Below are 23,853 nucleotides of genomic sequence, written 5' to 3'. Positions count from 1 at the left end.
GAGGCTTTTCAAATCATTAGAAAAAATGCTTATGAAAAGTTAAAAAAAAAAAAAAAGTTGGCCACGCCCACCCAGTCACATTACCCCCACCCCCCCCACCACCAAGCCAGAACCGGTAGTAACAAATTTTACATTTCACCCCTGTGGAAGACGGCTTATCACGTCACCCGCTAATCCTTCTCTTCGTTAGCATAGTCTAACGAATATTCAAACACGCAAGGCCCAGGATGGCCCAGATGAAACCAAGCCAAGATCAGCGGAGTTTCATTGAAGCAACATCCAAAAAAAAACAAAAAACAAAAAAAAACAGTTTGGTGGTTTCGTCGGCCAAACAATGCTGACTGGCGGCCCCCAGGGGGAGAGCCTTCTCTGTGGGGGCACCTACTATCTGGAATGAGCTCCCCCCGGAGATACGGAGGATCCCGGATCTGCGCACCTTCCGCCGCGCTCTAAAGACCTTTTTATTTCACCAGGCGGGCCTGGCCTAACTTTCTCCCTCTTTTTAAACATTTTTAATATTTTTAATATTTTTTATTATTTTTAATATTCAAAGTTTAAATTTGTTTTAAATTGATTGGGTTTTAAATCTGTCTGGGCCAAACTATTTAATTTGATTTCATCTCTGCTTTTTAAATTTTGTATGTATGTATTTTATTGTTGGCTGTTCACCGCCTTGAGTCCTTTGGGAATAGGGCGGTATATAAATCAAATAAAAGTAAAAGTAAAGTAAAGTTAAAAGAAAAACAAAACTCCAGAAACTTCTAAGCGTAAACCGCCCCCCCCCCCCCAGTATTACCGTGAATGAAAAATGAATCACGCTTGTGCTAAGATTTATGGGCCGCAAGATCTTCCTTTAATTGCTTTTTTTTTTTTTTTGATGGGGAGGCGGGTGAGAGACAAATCTTACCAACGCCTATCGAACTATAGTAATGACTAAGGGATTTAAGAAGTCGAGAATAATACACCGAAGAGCCGAAATCGCTCTACGTAACCAATACAAATGAACTTGCAAAGAAAGAAGAGCATCGCTTAAGGAAACGCAGCCGAATGGCTGTTTTATTTGGCGGTTGTCTATACCATTCCCCGGGAATTTATAAATAAATCAAATCACTTGATCTGAAGATGATCTTCGCTCAACAGATGGATTTGAGTTATTTTCACCTCTCCACCCCCAGCCAGAATTCTTGCTATGCTATGTAAGATCATTAAAAGAGGGACTCTGATAGGTAGCATTTATCTACTTTTGCTTTTCGAGATGGATTCGTCTTTTTTATTGGCTGTTTTGGACCAATAGAGCCCAATTCATTTTTTTTTTAATTTAAAAAAAAAAATGCAGTTACCAACCGCAGGGAACGGAGTGTGTGAGTGTGCTTGTGTGTGTGTGTAATTCTGCAACTGCAGCTGACAAGAAGAGGAAATTAATTTTTTTTTCATCCCCGGTCTTTGGGAATGAGAAAAGCAACTCTCTTTTTTTGTTTTTGTTTTTTTAAAACCCTTTAAAGTTGTCGTTTTTCTTTCTTTCCTCGTGGAAACAGCTGCAGATTTAAAAAGTGGCTGACTAGGTTCAAATTTGAGTTTTGCTTTTCGGGAGTTGGGTGAAAGCTGGGAATCCATAGCAACAAAGAGTCAAATAATTTGGGGGTGGGGTGGGGGGGGGTTGGTGCTTAATTCTAGATAGGGCTTCATATGATGTTCTAGATATCCCTAATTGCAGTGGTGGGTTTCAAATTTTTTTACTACCGGTTCTGTGGGTGTGGCTTAGTGGGCGTGGCTTAGTGGGCGTGGCAGGGGAAGGATACTATAAAATATCCTTTTACAGATCCTTGGTGGAGATCCTTAGAGCCTTGGTGGCGCAGCAGACTAAGTGCTGTTAACTAGCACCAGCTGCCTGCAATTACTGCAAGTTCAAATCTCACCAGGCTCAAGGTTGATTCAGCCTTCCATCCTTTCGAGGTAGGTAAAATGAGGACCCGGATTGTGGGGGCAATAAGCTGACTTTGTATAAAAAGGAACACCGCTTAGGGGAGGCCGAAAGCCCTACTAAGCAGGTATATACAAAAGTATGAAGGCTATTGCTTAACGCATTATAACCTGAGTCTCCGGAGAAGGGTGGCATATAAATCGAACCAATCAATCAATCAATCTCCATTACCACCCCACTCCAGGGGAAGGTTACTGCAAAATTCCCATTTCCTCCCGATCAGCTGGGACTCCGGAGGCAGAGAATAGATGGGGACAGGGCCAGTCAGAATTTTCTACTACCGGTTCTCCAAACTACTCAGAAGTTCCACTACCGGTTCTCCAGAACTGGTCAGAACCTGCTGAAACCCACCTCTGCCTAATTTGAATATCTGCGTATCCATGTACAGATGTAGGGGAAATTACCCCAAACAATGCAGATATTCACTGTTTATTACCATAACCTCAACCGTGCACTGCCATTCAGACAGATTTATTTTATTTAATGCATGATGTGCATGCAATTTTGATGCATAGAAATTATTAAGAATTTTTTAAAAAGAGGATAAAAAGTAATGGGAACTAAGATAGATAGATAGATAGATAGATAGATAGATAGATAGATAGATAGATAGATAGATAGATAGATAGGTAGATGGGTGGGTGGGTGGGTGGGTGGATGCATGGATGGATGCATGGATGGACAGACAGACAGAAAGAAAGAAAGAAAGGGAGAGAGGGAAGGAAGGAAGGAATGGAGGGAAGGAGGAATGGAAGGAAGGAAGAATAGATCAAAGAAACAACTAAAAGTGAAAAAGCAAAGAGAGGACAAAAATATATAGAAATAATTTCCAATTTTCTTTAATACACCTGTTATAAAAACAATTCTAAATGAACCCCTGGCTCTGTGGGCTACAGCATAACTATTTTTTCCTATAATCTATCCCTTCTGATCATCCTAACCACAAATCATAAGTTCAATTTCTTATGCTTCATGCAAAAAAAAATAATAATAATCTATAAAGTGTTTCCAGTCAACAATAAAGGTTAGATTGATTGTATATTTAGGATTTTTTTCAATTTGGGCTTCTGTAACATGTTTGAGTTCAAGTTCCCATAGTCCTTTGGTAATGACTGGTAGGGCATTATGGGAACAGAAGTCCCATGCTCCTGGAGGCTGTCAGGCTCTAGACATCTACTACCGGTATATGCATTTTGACTCTGAAGGAGAACAAACTCTACAAAATCACAACAGTAATAACTTCTTTTGTTCGGTGTGTTACTTGCAACCCTGACAATAACATTAACATGAATGAAGACAAACCAGATGATTAAGATGAAGAAAACCTGGTTGACCACGATGGTTGGCGACTCATGGTTGTTTGGTACAAGAACATTCATGAAATCTCAGAACAAGGTTCTGATAGACCTTCCTTTCTTTCTCCCATGAATGGTGCTTCAGGACATATTCATGTGCCTTTCTTACAATCTCTCTGTACAGAACTGGGTCCTTCATCAAAGTTTTGGCCAGCTGGACAAATTCCTGGAAAGGAAGAGTAGGGAGTGGGCCATTATTAGTAGTGTTCTATGACGAATTTATTTATTTATTATTTATTTATTTATTATATTTCTATACCGCCTTTCTCCCGTAGAACTCAAGGCGGTGTACAGTCAAGAAAAATATAGATACACAAACATCATAAAATTGCTAATTAAAATTATTATTATAACATAGTTTGTCCCAATTAAATAGAACCTAAAATTAGATAACATTTTAAAAACATTCACATGTTCATATGTTTAGCCCCGTCTGTTGGAACATCAGGGTCTTGAGGGCACGGCGGAAAGCACGGAGATCAGGGATATTCCGTATCTCAGGGGACAGTTCATTCCAAAGGGTTGGAGCCCTCACAGAGAAGGCCCTCCCCCTGGGAGTCGCCAGTCGGCATAATTTGACTGACGGTACCCTGAGTAGTCCCTCCCTGTGAGAACGAACTGGTCGGTGGGAGGCTATTGGTGGCAAAAGACGGTCTCGTAGGTACCCAGGTCCTAAGCCATGGAGCGCTTTAAAGGTGATAACTAACACCTTGAATCACACCCGGAAGACCACCGGGAGCCAGTGCAGCTCGCGTAGGAGAGGTGTTACATGGGCACAACGAGCTGCGCCCATAATCACCCGCGCGGCTACATTCTGGACCAGTTGGAGCCTCCGGGTGCTTTTCAAGGGGAGCATTACAGTAGTCCATACAAATAACGGCGGTACTTCTCAGAAGTTCCTAAGAAAGCTCTCTGCCCTGTTTCCAAGGGTACACCAGATTAGGAAGCAGATGCCAGACTCATGTTCTACCAGAAAATTGCCCAAGATGGTTTTCCAAAACCCAAAATAAGAGTTCAATGTGTTGGATCCTTGATGTTCTCTGAGATTAGTGGTTTTCTTCCTGACCCAACTAGTTAACATCATCAGGTAACAACACTGGTAATGTTCCCTAGTTGGATCATGACATATTGGCAGGAAAACAACCAAGCTCAGAGAGCATCAAGGACCTCACAGTCTTCCTCCTCTTCCTCTCCTTTGTCCTCCTCTTCCTCCTCCTCTAATCCCTAAAGACTTCTAGCACTCAGGATGTAACCAAGTTGGGTCATGAACATCTGCAGGAGAACAAACCAGCTCAGAGAGCACCAATATTCCCCTCTATTGGTGTTATTATTTCTTCCATTTCTTCTGGTTGATGACAGAATGGAGGAAAGGAAGCAAAGAGACCAAAGTCTCTGTCTCTCTCTCTCTTTCTCTCTCTTTCTCTCTCCTTTTCTCTCTCATTCTCTCATTCTCTTTCTTTTTCTCTCTCCTCTTTCTTTCTCTTCTCCCTCTCTCTCTCCTTCTCTTTCTCTCTCCTCTCTCTCATTCTCTTTCTTTCTCCTTTTCTCTTTCTCTCCTTCTTTCTCTCCTTTTCTCTCTCATTCTCATTCTTTCCTTTTCTCTCTCCTCTTTCTTTCTCTTCTCCCTCTCTCTCTCTCCTCTCTCTCATTCTTTCTCCCTTTCTCTCTCCTCTTTCTCTTTCTCTCCTTCTTTCTCTCTCCTTTTCTCTCTCATTCTCTCATTCTCTTTCCTTTTCTCTCTCCTCTTTCTTTCTCTTCACCCTCTCTCTCCTTCTCTTTCTCTCTCCTCTCTCTCATTCTCTCTTTCTTTCTCCTTTTCTCTTTCTCTCCTTCTTTCTCTCTCCTTTTCTCTCTCATTCTCATTCTTTCCTTTTCTCTCTCCTCTTTCTTTCTCTTTTCCCTCTCTCTCTCTCTCCTCTCTCTCATTCTCTTTCTCCTTTTCTCTCTCCTCTTTCTCTTTCTCTCCTTTTCTCTCTCATTCTGTCATTCTCTTTCTTTTTCTCTCTCCTCTTTCTCTTCTCCCCCTCTCTCTCCTTCTCTTTCTCTCTCCTCTCTCTCATTCTCTCTTTCTCTCCTTTCTCTCTCCTTTTCTCTTTCTCATTCTTTCCTTTTCTCTCTCCTTTCTTTCTCTTCTCCCTCTCTCTCTCTCTCTTTCCTCTCTCTCATTCTTTCTCCTTTTCTCTCTCCTCTTTCTCTTTCTCTCCTCCTTTCTCTCTCCTTTTCTCTCTCATTCTGTCATTCTCTTTCTTTTTCTCTCTCCTCTTTCTTTCTCTTCTCCCTCTCTCTCTCATTCTCTTTCTTTCTCCTTTTCTCTCTTTCTCTCCTTCTTTCTCTCTCCTTTTCTCTCTCATTCTCTCATTCTCTTTCCTTTTCTCTCTCCTCTTTCTTTCTCTTCTCCCTCTCTCTCCTTCTCTTTCTCTTCTCCTTTTCTCTCTCTCATTCTCTCGTTCTCTTTCTCCTTTTCTCTCTCCTCTTTCTCTCTTTCTCTCCTTCTCCTTCTCTTTCTCTCTCCTTCTTTCTCGTTCTCCTTTTCTCTCTCTCCTTCTCTTTCTCTCTCCTTTTCTCTCTTGTTCTCTATCTCCTTTTCTCTATCCTCTTTCTCTCTCTCTCTCTCTCTCTTTCTCTCTCCTCTTCTCTCTCTCATTCTCTCTCATTCTCTTTCTCTCTCTCTCTCTCTCTCTCAAAAGAGAATTCTTAGCTGTTAATAGTGGATCTTGGCAGGAGGGGGCATTGATCATACCCCCCCGTCTAAAATTCTCAAAAGGTTCTTGAACCTCACCATCTTACCCAATGTCAACTTTGATCAAAAGACAGATCAGGAGCAACACAACTCCCAAGACAATTTGCAAAAAAAAACAAAAAAACAAAAAAAAAACCCAAAACAATTCAAAATTTGAAGTGAGATATTGTTTTCTCTCTTCATCCCTGAGACCCCATGGCCACCTTAAAAACAACATAATAATGTTCAGAATCAAGAGAAACCTGCTGTAACTTATAGCAAAAAGATTCATTCTTGAACCCTGCAGGAAACACTGGCTTCGGGGAAGAACAGGTTAAGCGCAACATTTTCCTCCAATTTGTTTTCCAGAAGGGGTGTAGTTACATCAAAGACTAATGAAAAAGGAACATCTAACTTCCGACTATACTTAACAGCATTCATCATGCTAAAAAAAAAAAAAAGGCTTAAGGAGAAAATGTATTTTCCACTTGCTGGTTTTATTTAATCTTGGTCCGCATTTTTATTCTTTAAAAGAGTAGCGTTATTGCACGTACCTGATTATTGATGGAGAACTGAAAACTAATTTATGGGATCAACAGGATTAATTCCCCCGTAATACCTCCCCCCCCCAGACCCTCCTTTCTGAGTTTTAATAACACACTCTGGTTAATTAGGAGATGGGGTGAACCTTCACGGCAGCGTACATACAGAGGACTTAAAATCTCAGTGGTTAGGCACTTTCACAGCTGTGACCCGGGTGCCACAAACGGTTCGGAAAGCTTAACACAAATAAGATCAAGGTTTTCATTATGGTAGTGGAGCTATAAATTATCTGGGAGGTGACACATCCTGGGGCTCCCCAGGGGCGGGAGGAGAGGCAGTATTAGGTCCCAATTGAAAGCTTAACCTCCAAGTCGGCTTTCAGCACCGTGAGTCATGGACAGCTCCCAATATGAAATTATTTCATTCACAAGACAACTGAGATAGAATAGATAGGAGAGAGAGGGGGGGGATAGATGATTAGATAGATAGATAGATAGATAGATAGATAGATAGATAGATAGATGTACAGATAGATGTTACAGATAGACAGATAGATGAGAGAGAAAGAGAGATACACAGATAGTGATAGAGATATACAGATAGATAGATTAGGTAGGTAGGTAAATAGATGATAGGTAGGTAGGTAGATGATAGATAGGAGAGAGAGTTGGATAGATGATAGATAGATAAGTAGGTAGGTAGGTAGATGATAAATAGGAGAGAGAGAGACGGATAGATGATTAGATAGATAGGTAGGTAGGTAGATGATAGATAGGAGAGAGAGATTGATAGATGATTAGATAGGTAGGTAGGTAGGTAGGTAGGTAGATAGATAGATAGATAGATAGAGAGATAGATAGAGAGATGGATAGATGATAGATAGTTGATTAGATAGATAGATAGGTAGGTAGATAGGTATGTAGGTAGGTAGGTAGATGATAGATAGGAGAGAGAGATGGATAGATGATAGATAGATGATTAGATAGGTAGGTAGGTAGATGATAGATAGGAGAGAGAGATGGATAGATGATAGATAGATGATTAGATAGATAGATACATAGGTAGGTAGATGATAGGAGAGAGAGTGAGATGTATAGCTGATATAGATGATTAGATAGATAAGTAGGTAGGTAGGTAGCTGATAGATAGAGATGGATAGATGATAGATGATTAGATAGATAGATAGATAGATAGATAAGTAGGTAGGTAGGTAGATGATAGATGATAGATAGCAGAGAGAGAGAGATGGCTAGATGATAGATAGATGATTAGATAGATAGACAGATAGATAGATAAGTAGGTAGGTAGGTAGGTAGCTGATAGAGATGTATAGATGATAGATGATTAGATAGATAGATACATAGGTAGGTAGATGATAGGAGGGAGAGTGAGATGTATAGATGATAGATAGATGATTAGATAGATAGACAGATAGATAGATAAGTAGGTAGGTAGGTAGGTAGCTGATAGATAGAGATGGATAGATGATAGATAGATGGATGGATGGATGGATGGATGGATAGATAGATAGATAGATAGATAGATAGATAGATAGATATAGATAGATAAGTAGGTAGGTAGGTAGGTAGATAATAGGAGAGAGAGAGAGAGTCTAGATGATAGATAGATGATTAGATAGATAGATAGATAGATAGATAGATAGATAGATACAGATAGATGATAGAGATAGAAAGACAGATAGACAGACCTACCTAGGTCTCAGCATGTTTTAACTTAATTATTACCTGGGGGGTCATATATAATAGTCCAGTTGTTTGGTGTACAATTATAGCAGCGTTTCCTGGAATATTCCTTGCCAGCACAGGGACATTTAAATCCATCGCCTGTAACACAGAAAAGACAGGGCTCACATTTGGTACAACTGAGACCTTGCAGATAAGTCTGATGTGGGTTCAATTAGTAGCGTGCTTGTTAAGTGAACCTTAAGCTTCCCCATGGATTTTGCTTGTCAGGAAGTCAACAAAAAGGGGATCGCATGACCCTGGGACAAATCACAAATAAGAGCCAGTTGCCAAAGCGTTCGAATTTTGATCACTTGGCCATGGGGATGCTGTAGGTCGTAAGGGTGGGTGGGGGGGAAAAACGGTCATAAGTCAGTGCGGTTGTAACTTCGGTTACTAAATGAACTGTTGGAAGTCAAGGACTACCTGTATTAGGATCTCTTGAGAGAGGGGAGCTGAAATTATCAGCTCTTTTGGGGTGAGAGATCGTTTTCAGAGAAAAAAGGTACCTTAATCCAAAAAGATTAAGATTAACTCATTAATTTAATCAACCTTCGGAAGTTGTGGGAGCTTCATCCCTGGAAGCTTTCAAGAAGAGACTGGGCTGCCATCTGTCAGAAATGGGATTGGATTAAATGACCTCAGAGATCCCTTCCAACTCTGTTAATCTGTATCTGTATCCAACTCATCTGTTGAACTTTCATATATGCACGCCCACATCCTGCTACTACATCAGCAGGAACTATGGTGGCAGATGGCGAAGGCAGGAGGCGAATGCTTGGCTTTTTACCAACCAAACCTACCTGAATGGATTATGCAGTACGCAATTACTGCCCTAAATGCCTGGGCCTTTTAAGGCTGTTGTCCTTTCCTTGAGCAAGGTGACTGTGTGATTAAAAACACCTGTGATTTGGATGCACTAGAATGTGACAGCTGACAAGGTGTTCACCCTTTTCAGAAGGGTGTACTGATATTTTTCTCCTCCTTGTTCCTTCCACTCTTGAGCAAATATTAAATCCCAGGGCCAAATTATAAAGACGGAACTCTTCTAATTCTGCAAAATTTATCAGATGTGGTGGAATGTAGTCTGGATTCCCAGGAGGGAGGGGCTGCCTTGTGGAGGACTAAGAGACGGCCAAGTTTAGAGAGTTTGGTTGGGAGGAAGAGAGTTAAGAGGGCTCTTCTCTAGAAGTTCTCAGAGCATATGTTCCAATATTGGAGGGGCTGCCACAGAGAGGAAGGGGTTTAGCTATTTCCCAAAGCACCTGAAGGCCAGACAAAGAATAATGGATGGAAACTGATCAAGGAAAGATTCAACCTGGAAATAAGGAGGAATTTTTTCACAGTGAGAGCCATCAACTGAGCCTTCAGAAGTTGTGGGAGCTTCATCATTAGTGGCTTTCAAGAAGAGACTGGACTGTCATCTGTCAGAAACGCTGCTTGGGCGGGGGGGTTGGACTAGATGACCTACAAGGTCCCTTCCAACTCTGTTAACCTGTTAATCCTATCTTTAATGGTGGGAAGAATCGCTTTAGTCTGGCAAGATTCTGTCTGAAGGTGAAGAACATAAAGGAAACTGCTCAGCAGAAACTCTACGTGTTTCTTGGTTCTTGAGTCCTGACATTTGTTCACCACAATGTTCAGTCACAACTGCCAGTTCTTTAACTGGTGTTGGCCTCCATACACATCAAGTTCTTCCCAAGAATCTAGGGTACTGTTATTATCAGAAATACTTCTTTCTCTCCAATGGGCTTTAGCAATAGCACTTAGACTTATATACCGCTTCATAGTGCTTTTATAGCCCTCTCTAAGCGGTTTACAGAGTCAGCCTGTTGCCCCAACAATCTGGGTCCTCATTTTACCCACCTCGAAAGGATGGAAAGGTGAGTCAACCTTGAGCCAGTCAGGATCGAACTGCTGGCAGTCGGCAGAGTTAACCTGCAATACTGCATTCTAACACTGCATAGAAGGAAGGAAGGCAGGGAGGGAGGGAGGGAGGCTGAGTCAACCTTGAGCCGGTGAATTCGAACTGCTGAACTGCAACTAGCAGTCAGCTGAAGTAGCCTTCAGTACTGCACTCTAACCACTGTGCCAGCACTCTTTGTAAAAGTAAAGGTTTCCCGTGCACATATGTGCTAGTCATTCTCGACTCTAGGGGGCAGTGCTCATCTCCGTTCCAAAGCCAAAGAGCCAGCACTGTCCGAAGACATCTCCGTGGTCATGTGGCCAGCATGACTCAACGCCAAAGGCGCACAGAACGCTGTTTCCTTCCCACCAAAGCTGGTCCCTATTTTTTCTACTTGCATTTTTTTACGTGCTTTTGAACTGCTAGGTTGCCAGAAGCTGGGACAAGTCACGGGAGCTCACCCCGTTACGCGGCACTAGGAATTCGAACCGCTGAACTGCCGACCTTTCGATCAACAAGCTCAGCGTCTTAGCCACTGAGCCACCGCATCCCACTCTTTTACATTTAGATAAATCCATTCTCTAGAAGCTGGATAAATATGGCCTGAAATATCCTATATTCTCTCTTCCTTCTTTTTAATCAAAAGGGTTCAAAGGAGCACTTATTTATTTTTCTTCATCCAGACTCCCCCTGGTCTGCAGTTCCATTTACATCCTTCCAGATCAAACTGCAGACTTGGTTAACGAAACGGGCATTTGACAGATGGCGTTTCTGAGTTTGGCCAGGTAGGAGAACCAGGTCTAATTAAAAGAGCCCCTGCCTTCACTGGATGCTTTCTTTGGTCTTTCTGAGGAGATACGGCTGCTTTATTGTCCCAGTCAGCCAGATTGTCTAAGAGAAACTGGGCAAAATTAAAACGAAGGCAGACCTATAAAGAAACAGGCTACCCTGATGTCCCTCTACTCAGGCAGGTGGAAAATAATTAGACACAAGTAGACTTGGGAAAAAAGTTCAGAGAAGAGCAACTAAGATGATCAAAGGCCTGGAGGCTAAAACATATGAAGAACGGTTGCAGGAACTGGGTATGTCTAGTTTAATGAAAAAAATGACTAAGGGAGACAGGATAGCAGTCTTCCAATATTTGAGGGGCTGCCACAAAGAAGAGGGAGTCAAGCTCTTCTCCAAAGCTCCCGAGGGCAGGACAAGAAGCAATGGGTGGAAACTAATCAAGGAGAGAAGCAACTTAGAACTAAGGAGAAACTTCCTAACCGTGAGGACAATTAACCAGTGGGACAGAAATTATGGGTGCTCCATCACTGGAGGGTTTTAAGAGACTGGACAGTCACTTGTCTGAGATGGTATAAGGCAGAGGTCTTCATACTTGGCAGCTTTAAGACTTGTGGACTTCAACTCCCAGAATTCTCCATCCAGCATAGCTGGAGTTGAAGTCCACAAGTCTTAAAGCTGCCAAATTTGAAGGCCTCTGGTATAGGATCTCCAGCCTCTACTCTATTCTATTCTATTCTATTCTATTCTATTCCATTCTATTCTATTTTTCTCCTTCTATTCTATTCTTCTCTCCTCTATTCTATTCTTCCTTCTTCCTCCTCCTCCATTCTCTTCTTCTCCTTCTATTCTCTCCTCCATTTTTTTCTCTTCTTCTTCCTCCTCCTATTCTATTCTATTCTATTCTATTCTATTCTATTCTATTCTATTCTATTCTATTCTATTCTTCTCCTTCTATTCTATTCTTCTCTCCTCCTCCTCTATTCTATTCTTCCTTCTTCTTCCTCCTCCTCTTCCTCTACTCTACTCTTCTCTTCTCCTTCTATTCTCTCCTCTCCTCTTCTCTTCTTCTTCCTCCTCCTCCTCTATTCTCTTCTCTTCTTCTTCCTCCACCTGTTCTATTCTATTCTATTCTATTCTATTCTATTCTATTCTATTCTATTCTATTCTATTCTATTCTATTCTATTCCATTCTATTTTTCTCCTTCTATTCTATTCTTCTCTCCTCTATTCTATTCTTCCTTCTTCCTCCTCCTCCATTCTCTTCTTCTCCTTCTATTCTCTCCTCCTCTATTTTTTTCTCTTCTTCTTCTTCCTCCTCCTATTCTATTCTATTCTATTCTATTCTATTCTATTCTATTCTATTCTATTCTATTCTATTCTATTCTATTCTATTCTATTCTATTCTATTCTTCTCCTTCTATTCTATTCTTCTCTCCTCCTCCTCTATTCTATTCTTCCTTCTTCTTCCTCCTCCTCTTCCTCTACTCTACTCTTCTCTTCTCCTTCTATTCTCTCCTCTCCTCTTCTCTTCTTCTTCCTCCTCCTCCTCTATTCTCTTCTCTTCTTCTTCCTCCACCTGTTCTATTCTATTCCATTCCATTCCATTCCATTCCATTCCATTCCATTCCATTCCATTCCATTCCATTAGAAGGGAAATCTCTCCCTTCTTGCTAACAATTGAGGAAATGGACACTGCAGATGGGTCTACGAGTTGCGATGCTAATTCGCTTCTCTGATGGTTGGCGAAGATCTAAAAGTGGGAAAAAAGGGTCTTTTCATAAATCGTGCAGGCTTAGAGTTGGTCCTTTCCCAATTTTGCAGTCTGCAGACACAGAGCAGCCTGCCTTTTCATCGTCACGTCTCCCCTTAATCTCACCATATTGTAAAAAAAAGATGTAGAGACTCTGGAAAGAGCCCAGAGATGATTAGGGGGCTGGAGGCTAAAAGAACAGTTGCAGGAACTGGGTATGTCTAGTTTAATGAAAAGAAGGACTAGGGGAGATATGATAGCAGAGTTCCAATATCTCAGGGGCTGCCCCAAAGAAGAGGGAGTCAAGCTATTCCCCAAAGCAACTAAGGGCAGGACAAGAAGCAACAGGTGGAAACTAATCAAGGAGAGGAGCAACCTAGAACTGAGGAGAAATTTCCTGACAGTTAGAACAATGAATCAGTGGAAGAACTTGCCTCCAGAAGTTGTGAATGCTCCAACACTGGAAGTTTTTAAGAAGATGTTGGATAACCATTTGTCTGAAGTGATGTAGGGCTTCCTGCCTAAGCAGAGGGTTGGACTAGAAGACCTCCAAGGTCCCTTCCAACTCTGTTATCCTATAAACCAGAAAAGTTAACTAGCTCAAACTTCCCTCGGCTTGCTGCAACATCTAAAATTCAAACTTTACAATTTCAGGCCAAACCATCCAGAAATAAACGGGCTAAATTAAAAAAAAAAAAAAAAAAGGCTTTGGAGCACCAACAGAATTGCATTTCAAAGCTGGTTTCCATTGATTCCCCCCCCCCCAATAATTTACACAGGAGAATCTTTGGAGCTGGTTATGTGGTCGCAATTATTTTTCTTTCCAAACTGTGCTTCCGGTCCTCGGAGTCTTGTTTAAAAAAAAGAGGGGAGCTGAGCGCAAAGGGGTTTTAATGTTGTCCAAACCTTCCTGAATTTGATTTCCAGCTTCTTCAGGTAGGAAATCCAGAGAGGTTTTCTGACCTTTTGAAGATGGTGAAAAGGAAAGTGAAAACTTACATTCTTTTATGACTTGCTTTCTTCTTGGTTTTTAAAAACTTTTCTCCTGGCACCCCAACTTTGAGGTGTTTACAGTTCAGTGAGTTCTTTAGCCATTCCGCAATTCAAAGGAAGAAGAAACCGATAAATCAGCCAAGGAGAATTGGCCTCTCTTGCTTGTAATTGCCAGCCTAATCAGAACTGACTTTTAATAATAGGGTGGATTTAAACAGTACAACAGTCAACTTCATTCAGGGGGTTTTATTAGAGGGCAAACATTTTCAGTTGTGTTTTCCCCTCTGCAGTTTCTCTCTCTCTCTCTCTCTCTTTCTCTCTCTCCCCTCTCTTTTTCTTTCTTTCTCTCTCGCTTTCTTTCTCTCTCCCTTTCTCCTTTTCTCTCGCATTCTCTCTTTCTCTCTCTCTTCTCTCTCTCTTTCTCTTTCTTTCTCTCTTTTTCTTTCTCTCTTTCTCCCTTTCTTTCTCTTTCTTTCTCTTTCTCTCTCTCCCTCTTTCTTTCTTTCTTTCTCTCTCCCCTCTTTTTCTTTCTCTTTCTCTTTCTTTCTCTCTCTCCCCTCTTTTTTCTCTCTCTCTTTCTCTTTCTTTCTCTCTCCCTTTCTCCCTTTCGCTCGCATTCTCTCTTTCTCTCTCTCTCTTTCTTTCTTTCTTTCTCTTTCTCCCTTTCTCTTTCTTTCTTTCTCTCTCTCTTTCTTTCTCTTTCTCTCTCCCTTTCTCCCTTTCTCTCTCCCTCTTTCTCTCTTTCTTTCTCTTTCTTTCTCTCTCTCTCCTTCTTTCTTTCTCTCTTTCGATCATTCTCTCATTCATTCTCTCTCTCTCTTTCTCTCCTCTTTCTCTCTCTCTTTCTTTCTGTCTCACACTCTTTCTGTCTTTCTTTTTCTCTTTTTTTTCTCTCTCTTTCTTTTTTTCCTCTCTCTCCTCCTCCTTTCTCTTTCTCTGTCCCTCTCCCTCTCTCTTCCTCTCCCTCTCCCCCTGTGTGTGTCTGTCTCTGTGTGCATGTGTGTGTTTGTATTCTGGATCTCCATGAAGATCCAAGTCAATGGGCCAAACAGGGGAGTGCAAACTCAACATTGTTGGTCAATTTCACAGAACAGTTCAAACTGCTTTGTCTGTTTGAAGACCGACAAAGATGACAAAAGATTTGGAGGCTAAACCGTACAATGAATGTTTGAAGGAACAGGGTACATCTAGTCTAATGAAGAGAAGGTTTGGGGGGGGGGGGTAACATAATAGCAGTCTTCCAATATTTGAAGGGCTGCCCCAAAGAAGAGGTGGGGTCAACCTATTCTCCAAAGCACCTGAAGGCTGGAAAAGAAGCAACGGATGGAAACTAATGAAGGAGAGAAGCAACTTAGAGACATTTCCTGACAGTGAGAACAATCAATCGGTGGAACGATTTGCCTCCAGAAGTTGTGGATGCTCCATCTGGAGGTTTTTAAGAAGATGTAAAAGAGCCTTGGTGGTGCAGCGGACTAACTGCTGTTATGTAGTACTTAGCTGCCAGCTGCCTGCAATTAGTGCGAGTTCAAATCTCACCAGGCTCAAGGTTGACTCAGCCTTCCATCCTTCCGAGGTAGGTAAATTGAGGACCCGGATTGTGGGGGCAATAAACTGACTTTGTAGAAACACCAGTTATGGGGGGCCAAAAGCCCTACTAAGCAGGTATATACACAAGAATGAAGGCTATTGCTATAAGTGCATTGTAAGCCGCCCTGAGTCTTCGCAGAAGGGCGGCATATAAATTGAACTAATAAATAAATGTTGGATAACCATTTGTCTGCAATGGTATAAGGTCTCCTGCTTGAGCAGGGAGTTGAATTAGAATACCTCCAAGGTCCCTTCCAACTCTAATGTTCTATGTTCTACATCTTTCAAGAGTTTTGAGGAACATCAACAGAAGGAGGACACAGGTTTCCAAGAGGAATGCCCAACATGGTTCTCCCCTCCAAGAAGTAAGGAAGAATTACCGTACCTCTAAAATTGCAGCTGACATCCCTTCAGATACAGAACTGTTAACCAGGGCGAAACAGTTTTTCATAATGGCGTGAAGATCTTCTTGGGGGACTTCTGATAACAAGTGGACCCCATCTGACCTACGGAGTAAATTCAAGCTTGTTAATCGTCTTCCAACAGATGGCCGGTAGAAGCAGTCCTCTCCTTACTACCACAATCGGGACCAGAACTTTCGTTGCTAGGCATGAAATCTTTAAGGTGAGTTGCACTCAAATTTACGACCCTTTCCCCCCCCCGACGGCATCAAGAGAATTGTGCCGTCGTTCAGTGAATCCAGCTTTCCCCCATTCACTTTGATTGTAGGAAAGCTGCAAATGGAGACCGCATGACTTTAACAGTCGTACGGACACGCCAGTTGCCAAGCACCCAGGTTTTAGTCACGTGATCGTGAGGAATACTGCACTGGTGAAATGTAAAATTTCTTACTACCACTTCTGTGGGCGGGGCTTGCTGAGGGCGGGTAATGTGACTGGGTGGGCGTGGCCAACTTTTTTTTTTTTTTACTTTTTTAAAGCATTTTTTAAAAACCTATTCGGGCAAATAGGTTGTAAAAAAATGATTTTAAAAGGTAAAAAAGAGGCTCTGACGATCACAGCTGTGCCGCGCGATCATCAGAGCCTCTTTTTTAACCTTTAAAAAGCAGGAAGTAACAACACTTACTGGGTGGGCGGAGCCTCGTGCCGCCATTGCTACTGGTTCTCCAAACCACCTGCCATTATCGCTACCGGATTGCACGATCCGGTCTGATCCAGGAGCATTTCACCCCTGGAATACTGCCATGGTCCTTAGCGTAAAGACCAGTCATGGCTGTTTTCAGTGCTGTCATGACTTCAAACTGGTGGTTAAAGGAATGGCCGTAACTTAAGGACTACCTGAACTCCCACCATCTCTGCCCCTTGGCCACGATAACTAGGAGAGAGGTGGAATTCCATAAGATTGAGGGATGAAATACCTGATTACCTGTAGGAAGCCCCTACCAAGGATTAATTCTTGCAGGTAGGCAGCTCAGCAAACAGTAATCCGTGATCAGCATCTTGTCCCAAAGGTGCTTTTCTTCGAGGGGGAACTGGACTTTCTGGTTTGTCTTTGAAGACATTTCACTCCTCCTCCAAGAAGCTTCTTCAGCTCTGACTTGGATGGTGGGGAAGGGAAGGATTTATATTCCTTGCAGACAGCTGGTCATTTGCCTCCTTTTAGAGGGTCATTGAGGCCACTTGGAAGTTTGTTTATCTGTGTACAAAGCATCACCTGAGTAGTACAAAAGGGTGTGGAGCCTTCTTGGAATGACTGAAAGGACTGTGTTGTAGACAGGAAATAGATCATGTCGTATCCCTCCAAGTGGCCTCAAGGACCCTCTAAAAGGATGCAAACGACCAGCTGTCTGCAAGGAATAAAAATCCTTCCATTCCCCACCATCCACGTCAGAGCTGAAGAAGCTTCTTGGATGAGAAGTGAAACGTCTTCAAAGACAAACCAAGAAAGTCCAGTTGCCTCCTGAAAAAAGCACCTTCGGGGAATCCATGGCCTGAATGACTAAGAATCTCTACAAATGTTTAGCTTGGGATTTGGGATGAACCCCCTTGGAATGGTGTGGGAGAGTAGGAATGGATTTCCAGGGGAAAAATTGCAGACTACAAGAACCATTTGCACTACTCAGGACACAGATAAACCTCAAGTGCTTTAACAACCCCCCAAAAGGATGCAAAGGACCAGCCGTCTGCAAGGAGCATAAATCCTTCCATTCCCCATCATCCAGTCAGAGCGGAAGAAGCTTCTCGGATGAGAAGCGAAACGTCTTCAAAGACAAACCAAGAAAGTCGAGTTGCCTCTTGAAAAAAGTACCTTTGGGACAACCATGACATGGATGACTGAGAATCTCCATAGACAATCAGCATCTTGGGGGGGGGGGGGGTTATTGGGGGGGGATTTGCCAATTCTCCCATGATTTTAAGCCCCATTTAAAAAAAAAAAATCTGTGTTTTTATGGAATGTCCAACATAAACTTTCCCTAAGCTGCTCACTTTTTTCTTCTTTTTTTTAGCGAGTCCTGCAGTTCTTAAATTCTTAGATGTTTGTCCTTAGAAGAGGTCAACTGTGAATTCATTTAATTTAATTATTTATCCACCCATATATATAAAAACTGAAAGTAGGGGCCCGATGATGACAAGTTAGAGAGCTTGTCGAAACGTTGCCAAAAAAGAAGACTTTTAAAGTATTGGTTAGGATTTTAGCTAGAGTTTCAAAAAACCTTACAAAGCATTTTGTTGGGATTTTGGAGGATTTTAAGCTGGATTTTAGCCAGGATTTTAAGCATTTTAACTAACAGACTTTTAATGACGCGGAAAAACACCCGAGATTTTAACTTTTTACATACACACACCCGCGAAAACTTGAGAAGACATACGAGTTCCAGGTATATTAGTAAAAAAAGAAGCAGACATACTGCGAACTCCGGAACTTAAGATTTTAAAATTTTAAAAGAATTACAATTTTATTTTACTAAGTTTTCGTCAGCCATCTGCTGACATCGTCAGAGTATTAAACTACCATAAAGGCAGAGATGTCTGTAATGGTAGTTTAATACTCTGATGATGTCAGCAGATGGCTGACGAAAGCTTAGTAAAATAAAATTTTAATTCTTTTAAAATTTTAAAATCTTAAGTTCCAGAGTTCGCAGTATGTCTGCTTCTTTTTTTACTCTCTCTCTCTCTCTCTCTCTCTCTCTCTCTCTCTCTCTCTCACACACACACACACACACACATATATATATTTGGTAAGCTGTCTCCTGGAGAGATTCTAGCAGGCGTGTTCTGAAGCATGACATGGAATTTAGACCGTTTCTCCTGAGGCTGGGCCACAAGGCCTCACCAAATGTCAAGAGCTGAAAGTGCAGAGCCAACCTATTTCAACAAGAACCGCTTAGTCAGGGTGTTATTGATTTCTTGGGGAAATTAAGAACAGGAGCCTTAAAGAGCAACCGGTCTCATGCCAGTGCAGCCTCACCTCGCCTGCCATCTTCTAGATACGTTGCAATGTGATTCCCAATCCCTGGAGGCAGGGGGGAATATTAAATTATTAATCATGCTTCCTTCCTCTGCCCGACGACGCGGGAGTCTAAACGCTGTTGTTTCTGACTCTGCCTTCTTCGTAACCCCCGTGTCGAATCGATGGGAGATTCTTGACCGAGGGGAATCCAAAACAAAGGACTCCTGCCTGTAAGGTTTTCCCCTCTCCCAGCATCCACGCAAGGTTTGATGGAAAGGATGAGCAGAGGCTAGCGGGCATGGGATCCCACCATGTGGCTTCTTGGGCAGGAGATGGGTTTCCCCCTTTGCGTGCCATTTCTTCAGAGCTGGGAAGTTTTCATCGCTTCCGAGCTGGAAAGGTTGATCGTGCACCACAAGGCCTCTTTCTCAAGTGCCAAGTGCCTGGGCAACCGAAGTGGGGTTTTTTTGGTTGCTCGAAATTTCCGTGACACTAAAATCATAGTAAGCTGCCCAGAATTGCTTTGGATAGATAGAGGGTGGGGAAGGAAAGAAGGGAGGGAGCGAGGGAGCGAGGAAGGAAGGGAGAAAGGAGGGAGAGAGGGAGAAAGGAAGGAAGGAGAAAGATGGCAGGGAGGGAGGAAGGAGAGGAGAGGAAGAAAGGGAGAGGGAGGAGAGGGAGAAGGAAAGGAGAGGGGAAGGGAGGAAGGAAGGAGAGATGAGTTGAAAAAAAGGAAAACGGGAAGGTGGGAGGGAAGGAAGGGAGAGAGGGAGGGAGGAAGGAAGGAGAAAGATGGGAGGGAGGGAGGAAAGTGGGAAAGAAGGAGAAAGACGGGAGGGAGGGAGGAAGGAAGGAAGGAAAGAAGAAGAAAGATGGGAGGGAGGGAGGGAGGGAGGGAGGGAGGGAGGGAGGAAGGAAGGAAGGAAGGAAGGAAGGAAGGAAGGAAGGAAGGAAGGAGAAAGATGGCAGGGAGGGAGGGAGGAGAGATGTTGGAGAAAAGGAAGGAAGGAAAATGGGAAGGAGGGAGGGAAGGAGGGGGAAGGAAGGAAGGAAGGAAGGAGAAAGATGGCAGGGAGGGAGGGAGGAGAGGAGAGGGAGGGAGAGGGAGAAGAAGAAGGAAAGGAGAGGGGGAGGGAGGGAGGAAGGAAGGAAGGAAGGAAGGAAGGAGAGAGGAGTTGGAGAAAAAGAAGGAAAATGGGAAGGAGGAAGGGAGGGAGGGAGAAAGGAAGGAAGGAAGGAAGGAAGGATCATAGCATGAAAATTCCTGAGGCCCTCAAGGTTGAGCTTCCTAACCTCTGGAGGAGAGGAGATTAGAGAAGGTTGGTGTAGGAAATTCAGGAAAATAAACAGAGGTTTCCTTGGGGGGGGGGAATAATCTCCTTATCACATTACATAAATATTACATATCATATAAATCTCTTCTAATTGTTCTAAATCTTTATACTGAAGATTCTTAACCGATGAACCAAATTGGCTTAATCATCTTATATTCACATTTTATATGTATGTTATTTTAACTGTTCACCGCCCTGAGTCCTTCGGGAGAAGGGCGGTATAAAAATTAAATAAATGACTTCCGGTGGCCCCGCAGACGACGAGGACGGTCTCCATAGACCGCCAGCCACCCGATCTGTAAAAACCGCCCTGACAGCGCTAAACAGCTGTCCGGCGGTTTGAAAAAACTCTCCTTCGGGCAAAGAAGGAGAGGAGAGTCGGAGGGGGTGGGTAGAGCTCCCCGAAAGTCACTGGATTAATTCCAGGGACTCGGAGGGTGAGAGCTCCCCAGTTCACCCCTCCCATCGCTCCGGATCGCTGGTGCCTCTGTTAATCAGAGCAAGACGTCTGCGTCCAATTCTGCCGGCAAACAGTGAGTTTCAATGATTTCTAACAAGGCAGACAGAGCGGAAGCAAGAGTGCAAGCTTTTTAAGAGAAACAGAACTTAACTCCGTGATTACATTGTTGCAAACGGAGCTCTCCTGAGCTGGAGGCTGGAGAGGAAGCCTTTGTTGTGGGCGGAAGGGAAAGTGAAAGTTAAAGGGAAACTGCTTGTTAAGAGCCCTCTGCCTGAAGAGAAAACTGCTGGGGATTGAGTATAGCCTGAAGAGAGGATTGTTTATTTTGGAAAAACTTTGAAATATACTTTGTAAGACTGTTTATAAGATTTTGTGGCTGTAAAAGGAAAACTCTTTTTAAAATAAAATGGCTGCTAAACAACTAAAGCCACCAACTTCTAAAGGGGGAGGAGGTTCCCCTGTAGTGACTCAAAAACAACAACTTCCGGCTGATACACAGTCACAAGACCTTAAAGAATTTATAATGGGTGCCCTGAACAATCAGACAGAAATGATGAAAGAATTTTCAGAGGAGTTAAAGAAACTTACAAGTGTGGTGGAGGAAAAACATGATGAAATAAGAGATGACATTGTTTATGCAGTTTCAGGATTGGCTACTCACATGTTAAAGATTGAGGAGAGAGTGCGGGAAATTGATGATGCCAACTTGGAGCTTGCAACTAAACTAGGAGAGGTTATGATACAGACAGAGAAAGTGGATGACGAGATGGTTATGTTACAATACAGATCAATGGAATTTGCCCTGAGGCTGAGAGGTTTGAAAGAAAAGAGTGGTGAAAATTTAAAAGATGTTTGCTCCAATGCTTTAGCAGAGCTGATTTCAGAAAGGCCAGAAGACGTGGCAATTCAAATGGACAAAATTTACAGGGTCAATTCCTGGCTGGCAAAACAAAAGCAGCTACCAAGAGATGTGGTGATTTATTTTACAACAAGGAGACTTAGAAATGACATCTTGCAAGCGTTTTATAGAAATAAGATTAAAGTGGAAGGACAAGAGCTGGTGGTCCTGAAAGAGCTTCCTCCTAAAATGTTAAGAGACAGAAAGCAGTTTGGCTTTTTGGTGAATGAACTAAGAAACCAGCAACTCCAGTACAGATGGGATGTCCCATTTGGGATAATAGTGACATACGCTGGGCAAAGACATCGCTTAAACACAGTTGGAAAGGCAAAAGATTTTTATGCCAATGTTTTAAAGGCTGGAAGGCCACCCTCACCAGGGGGTGCTAGAAAGCAATTGGAAATCACTCAACAAGAGAAAGATGGAGGGCAACCACAAACTTATGCTCAAGCACTAGCTGGAGGAGCCATTCTGGAAGAAGATCCATTATTGAGTGGGGGTCCACCACCAACCCTTGAGTCATTAACGATGATACAGCTGCCAAAAGATCAACGATTGACAAGAGCTACTTACAAACAACATCTGGCACAACAGCCTCAAGAGCCAACTCAACAAGCCCAAAAAACACAAGCAGTGGGAGGAGCTAGGCCGAAGTCTAAAATGGCGGAGGAGGTTCAGCTGATGCTCTCAAAGCTTGGAACGCCCAGAGATGGCAAATAAATTTTTATCTTGGAATGTTAACGGTTTAAATTCTCCACAAAAAAGAAAGAAAATATTTCACTATTTGAAGCAATTTCAGAACGATGTCATTTGTTTGCAAGAAACGCATATCAAATCCTCAGATCAAAAGTACTTGATAAATTCGAAATTAGGTACACATTTTGTGGCATCAGCACCAGAAAAGAAAAATGGCCTAGTAATATACGTTAAAAGAGGCTTAGTGGCCAATTTAATTGAGGCTGACACTCAAGGTAGATATATTGCAATTGAATTAACAACACAGAGTGGGAAGCTGCTTGTAATTGGAGTATACGCACCTAATCAACAACAAGATAAATTTTACAAACTTTTACATACCAAAATATTACAATGGGACTATAGATCTTTACTTTTAATGGGTGATTGGAATGGGGTATTAGATACCCAGAAAGATAAAAAAAGTCTTTCCAAGATCTCCATGCGTGCCAAGTTGCCTAAATCTTTTTTTGATATTTTGGAGGATATGGAGCTCAGAGACATTTGGAGAGAAAGGAACGTATTGGAGAGCGATTTTACTTTTTTTTCAGATAGGCATCAATCTTTTTCTAGGATTGATTTTATATTAACTACAAACAATCTTTTTTCTAGGGTGAAGAGTACGAAGATATGTCCAAGAACTTAAATTAAATAAATAAATGAATGAATAAATTACAGCAACCTACCTGTTCACCTTCTCCTCAACTTCTTTGGCGAAGGTTGGATCAGCCTACAGCAGAAAAAAGAAAAGAAAAAAAGACGGCAACGCACGAATGATTGCACGCCAGGAAAACAAGCTCCAGATTGTGAAAATAAAATCACCGGAGTTGGAAGAAGTCATTTGTTCAGGATAGGATGCCAAAATAAAGCATTTCAAAAACAAAACACAAATATCTACCATGCCAACATTCACGTCAGAGGAAATTAGTCTAATGCTCTAATTTGAGGACTTAAAACTTTGCTCTTTTATTCGTTTCCCAACCCCCCAAAAAACTTTCTCCTCCTTCCCACCAACCTACCTGCCCCTGACAAGCAAGACGATGCTCAGAAAGAGAGAAAATTTGAGGGTTTTTTTCAGATGTGTAACATCCTGGCAGCTCCCTCTGGCACTTTCAACAACTCATTTCGGAGGAAACTTGACGCAAATAAAAATTGACAAAAATTGACTGCCTGAAGTCTCAACTAAGCAGGGAGGCATCGGAAGCCAGAAAAAAGGGGGGGAAAATAAAAAAAATAAAAATAAAATACATGTTTAGATTATGTACCTTTCCACAATCTTCTTTTCCACACCAGTTCGCTTTCAAATCTCACAGTGAACCGGAGTGGAAAGGGGGGGGGGGAATTAATAAATGGGAAAGACGCGCTGTAGCTGAACGGGAAGCGGTAAAACAAGGATTCGACGTTGAAATGAAAGTGGAGTTTTATCAAGACAACTTAATAAAACAGGAAATGGGGCATCTTAAGAGAGCCTGTCTGGTCTAGCGGTTGAGGTGCCGGCCTAGAAACCAGGTGACTGGGAGTTCCAGTCCTACCATGGGCACAAAAGCCGGTTGGGTGACTCTGAGCCAATTACCAAAAGATGGTGAATTCTAGTCCTACCATGGGCATGAAATCCGGTTCAGTGACTATGGACTAATCACCAGGAGATGG

At 42.4% G+C, this 23,853-nt stretch overlaps 1 protein-coding gene across 1 annotated transcript in view; it reads right to left on the bottom strand.

Annotated features, from left to right (window-relative positions):
- Positions 1-2,840: 2,840 nt before the first annotated feature.
- Positions 2,841-23,853, bottom strand: part of GLT1D1 (glycosyltransferase 1 domain containing 1) — a 46,651-nt gene continuing 25,638 nt past the window's right edge. Inside the window, exons 9-12 of the mRNA XM_070950577.1 lie at positions 22,890-22,933; positions 15,751-15,871; positions 8,344-8,442; positions 2,841-3,502 (exon numbers count right to left, since the gene is read on the bottom strand). Of these exons, the coding sequence (XP_070806678.1) occupies positions 3,332-3,502; positions 8,344-8,442; positions 15,751-15,871; positions 22,890-22,933 (435 nt within the window). The 3' untranslated portion in view covers positions 2,841-3,331. The remainder of the gene's footprint in view (positions 3,503-8,343; positions 8,443-15,750; positions 15,872-22,889; positions 22,934-23,853) is intronic.

The sequence above is a fragment of the Pituophis catenifer genome, unplaced genomic scaffold (genome assembly GCF_029215685.1).
Source record: "Pituophis catenifer annectens isolate HBS135680 unplaced genomic scaffold, rPitCat1.0.hap2 SCAF_10, whole genome shotgun sequence".
NCBI classification, from domain to species: domain Eukaryota; kingdom Metazoa; phylum Chordata; class Lepidosauria; order Squamata; family Colubridae; genus Pituophis; species Pituophis catenifer.
Note: the sequence above shows the minus strand (reverse complement) of the source record. Positions and strands in the feature narration are given on the sequence as shown.